The sequence below is a fragment of the Mercurialis annua genome, linkage group LG8 (assembly GCF_937616625.2).
Source record: "Mercurialis annua linkage group LG8, ddMerAnnu1.2, whole genome shotgun sequence".
Taxonomy (NCBI): Eukaryota; Viridiplantae; Streptophyta; class Magnoliopsida; order Malpighiales; family Euphorbiaceae; genus Mercurialis; species Mercurialis annua.
Window position 1 is genome coordinate 37,673,136 of NC_065577.1, and position 4,544 is coordinate 37,677,679.

Sequence of the window (4,544 nt, forward strand, 5' to 3'; positions counted from 1 at the left end):
AATAAGTAAGTAATTAATTAAATACAACTATAAATTATATGCACCAAAATGTAAATTAACCACATTATTATATTCAAAAAGTGAAATGGTGAAGGAAAAATTCCTTCACCATTTTTGGTGACTCCTTTAGAGATGGGGAGTTATCAATTCCCATTTTGATGACTCCCTTTGGAGATGGTCTTACAATGCTATAATTCTCATTCGACCAAATGGTTATCAGAAATCAACTCGATAAACAAGATTTTTCCAAAACAAGACAAAATCAATCATTCTTTTATAAGCGAACCTAAAATATGCAAAATTCATATACCCAATTGTTTAAAAAATAAGTCAATATTGATGCCTACTCTCGATCTAAATTGCACAAAAATGTTCAAATAGAAAACATTAAAGATCCATTATTTGGTCTAACTATTATGTATTTGGTTATTGTTTGAAGTACAATGACTACAATTTCTTTGAAAGTTTCAAACTGGTGCTAACGAAACAATCTGACGAGTCACGATGGATTCTAATATCTGAAAACGGGCTTTAGGCTAAAATTTAAAAACATTTGAAATGTTGTACTAATATTTGAGACAAAATGGTAGTTTATACTTAAATTGTAAAAAATACTAAAAGTGGTGCTATATGATAGGAATAATATAAAACGACGTCGAATGAAGAAGGCCACACTGGCGCTAACGAAGTAATCCGGCAAGCCACGTTGGATTTCAATGGCCGGAAATGAGATATAGGCTAATAAATGAAAAGATTTGAAAGGTTGTGCTAATATTTGATACAAATTGTAGTATATGTTTAAATTGCAAAAAAAAAGACACTAAAAATGGTGATATTTAATAGGAATAACTCTTTTTTGATACAATAACATTAAATTGGTATAAAATTAGAACGTTAGGATTTGTACATCCCTACTATTTATTATTCATGATATAGTTAAGTGAACTTTTACAATTAAAGAAAACAACTACTTTTTTTTAAATTTGTTAATTGATTAAATTGTCATTAATTTATCACTACAACATTAGCTGAACTATATTTTTCTACGAGTGATTTCATTAAAAGTATATTATGCAATTGGATGAAACATTAACTATTAAATAATTGCTTTAAAAAGGATTAATTATATAAAATATCACGACATTATTATGTAATTTTATTTTAAACACGATTTTTAAAAGTTGTATTGAAAAGCATGACCTTTAGTTTTCTTTTTCAAATCCATCATTTCAGTGTGCTTTTATTGACTAAGTTCTTCATTAAACCATTAATGAAAGACTCAGATTATAAATCGACATCAAATCTTATTATTTTTCAGGTAGAGTATGTAGGATTAGAAATTTTTAGTCCGAAAAAGTATACCGAATTTTACTTTTGTGATAGATTTGAAAAAAAAAGTTATGCTTTTAAATACCAACTTTTAAAAGTCGTGTTTAAAATAAAACCATGTGCAAATGTCGTAATTTTTATATGTAATTAACTCTTTTTAAAAAGTGTTCACAATAATTATCAATGAAATTATTAACGATTTTAGAAAAAAACAGATCAAAAAGATATATTATGATATATTTATATAAAAGTTTAATTTTTATAAATATGATATTATTAATTATATTTATTTATTAATAAATTATATATTTTTATATTTTAATTTGAATCCTTCTGAAAGAAAAATCTGCCGTTGTCACGGGAGATAATAATAATAATAATAGAATACTTTAATAATCCACTTTTTCATTATTAGTGGAAGATTATAATCATGGGTTGCACGAACAAATTTATATTAAGATTATCAACAACAAAATCAAATATTTTGGAAAAAATGACAATCAATACGCATTTTTCAAATGTTACGCATATTGACACCGAATCAGATTAATAATGGACTCCAAGTTTGTTTTTCCTTATGCTGTCTTACATTTTAATTTTGATTATTTGGCGTTTAATTGTTATATAAATTTGGAGTTGGAGATTCTGAGTTCACTATATAATTATCATTGTTTTTGATTATTAACTATCCACAAATTAAACAAAAAATCATGTCTGATATTGTGTCAGAGAATTTATCCCAAACCGTGAGTTCACTTGACTCTTTCTCCGGCCGTTCCACCGCTTCCCTAATTCCCACGGTGGGCCAATTACACAAAGAAGCCACCCGAGATGGATGCGAAACCCAAACTGATCACGTTCTTGAACTCGGAGACACCAGTCTCAAGGGACACAGATCAATCCCACTCATTTTATCGTTCAACAACTTGACTTACAATGTCAAAGTACGCCGTAGAATGAGATTACCTTCTATATTCCCTGGCATGCAGCACCACAGGGAAAGCATACCAACTACAAAAACTCTCCTCAATGACATCTCCGGCGAGGCGCGGAATGGAGAAATACTTGCTGTTCTCGGTGCTAGTGGATCGGGAAAATCAACGTTGATCGATGCAGTAGCGAACAGGATAGCTAAAGGAAGCTTGAAAGGGACGATTACGTTAAACGGAGAAGTTTTGGAGTCAAGAATGTTGAAAGTGATATCAGCTTATGTTATGCAAGATGATCTTTTATTTCCAATGCTCACAGTTGAAGAAACTTTAATGTTTGCAGCTGAATTTAGGTTACCGAGAAGCATATCGAAGTCGAAAAAGAAATTGAGAGTTCAAGCTTTGATTGATCAGTTAGGTTTGCGAAATGCAGCTAAAACTGTGATCGGAGACGAAGGTCACAGAGGCGTTTCCGGTGGAGAAAGACGTCGTGTTTCCATCGGAATTGATATAATTCATGATCCCATTATACTTTTCTTGGATGAACCCACTTCAGGTCTTGATTCAACCAGTGCATTTATGGTTGTTAAAGTTCTTCAGAAAATAGCTCATAGTGGGAGTATAGTTATCATTTCTGTGCACCAACCGAGCTATCGGATTCTTGATCTGTTTGACCGCTTGGTATTTTTATCTCATGGTGAAACTATATACAGTGGTTCTCCGATGAGTTTACCTTCTTTTTTCTCTGAATTCGGGCATCCAATTCCCGGTAATGCGAACCAAACCGAGTTTTCTCTAGACCTTATTCGTGAGCTTGAAGGTTCTCCGGGAGGGACTAAAAGTTTGGTGGACTTTTATAAAACATGGCGGAATACGCCAAATTCTGAACCCGAACGACCCGGATTGTCGTTAGAGGAGGCGATAAGTGCAAGCGTTACAACCGGCAAGTTGATTTCCGGTGCCACGGGCACTAATTCATCGCTGGCAACATTTGCTAATCCATTTTGGTTTGAATCGGTTGTTTTGTCAAGGAGATCAATTACCAATTCAAGAAGATTGCCAGAATTGTTCGGAATTCGTTTAGGTGCTGTCGGTGTTACTGGGTTTATTTTAGCAGCAATGTTTTGGCAGCTTGACAATTCACCTAAAGGAGTTGAGGAAAGGGTAGGGTTTTTCGCATTTGCTATGTCAGCTACTTTCTTCAACTGCGCCGGGTATCTTCCTTCTTTTCTCCAAGAAAGGTACATTTTCATGAGAGAAACTGCGTATAATGCTTATCGAAGATCGTCTTATGTAATATCTCATGCTCTCGTTTTCTTACCATCTTTAGTTACACTCTCATTTTTCTTCTCCACCCTTACATTCTGGGCTGTCGGGCTAGACGGCGGGTTTTCGGGGTTCATGTTTTATTTCTTCATCATGTTCGCATCTTTCTGGGCCGGAAACTCCTTCGTTACGTTCATATCCAGTGTAGTCACTAATGTTATGCTTGGCTACACCGTAGTTGTCGCACTCTTAGCTTATTTTCTCCTCTTCAGCGGCTTCTTCATCAATCGCGATCGAATCCCGCCTTATTTGATTTGGTTTCATTACATGTCACTTGTGAAATACCCTTATGAAGCTGTATTACAGAATGAATTTCAGGATCCTGTAAAATGCTTTGTCAGAGGAACTCAGGTTTTCGACACCACTCCGTTCGCGGCAGCTTCAACGGCTCTGAAAATGAAAATGTTGGAGACATTTAGCGACACATTGGGAGTGACTGTTACGAGCTCTACGTGTGTAACTCGAGGGTCAGATATATTGAAGCAACAAGGTGTTACTGGTTTAAGTAAATGGAACTGCATATGGGTGACAATTGCTTGGGGATTCTTGTTCAGGATTTTATTTTACTTCTCTTTGCTATTGGGTAGCAAAAACAAGCGAAGGTAACAAAAAATCCAAGTAATTAACAAGTTCTTGTTGGTTGTGGTGGTTGGAAAAAACGAGAAATTCTTACAAAAAATTTATCTTGCAGGTACGTAATTTGTGTACAGCCAGTGATATTTATCATATCATTAAAATGTTTAGTAATAATAAGCTCAATCCATTCCGAGGTTTCTGAATTTTACCACTTTTGTAAAAAATTTGTTACTCTAAGAAAGTTGTTTTTCAATTTTCATATTTACCAAATTTTAATTTTTTTTATTACTTTTATATCTTTTCAGTCTCTTTAGTTATGATTTTTTTTTTCAATTATAAAAAAATATATAAAAATTAATATTTGGCAAGTATAGAAACTGAAAA

General features: G+C 33.4%; 1 protein-coding gene across 1 annotated transcript; it reads left to right on the top strand.

Annotated features, from left to right (window-relative positions):
- Nucleotides 1-2,025: 2,025 nt before the first annotated feature.
- LOC126660989 (ABC transporter G family member 6-like) lies at nucleotides 2,026-4,272 on the top strand. The gene has a single exon (XM_050354723.1). The coding sequence runs from the start codon at nucleotides 2,040-2,042 to the stop codon at nucleotides 4,188-4,190; it is 2,151 nt and encodes a 716-aa protein (XP_050210680.1). The 5' UTR covers nucleotides 2,026-2,039; the 3' UTR covers nucleotides 4,191-4,272.
- Nucleotides 4,273-4,544: the final 272 nt, after the last annotated feature.

Bases quoted from the DNA above. Each gene is read 5' to 3' on its own strand.
- LOC126660989 (XM_050354723.1), top strand. From the start codon at position 2,040: ATGTCTGATATTGTGTCAGAGAATTTATCCCAAACCGTGAGTTCACTT.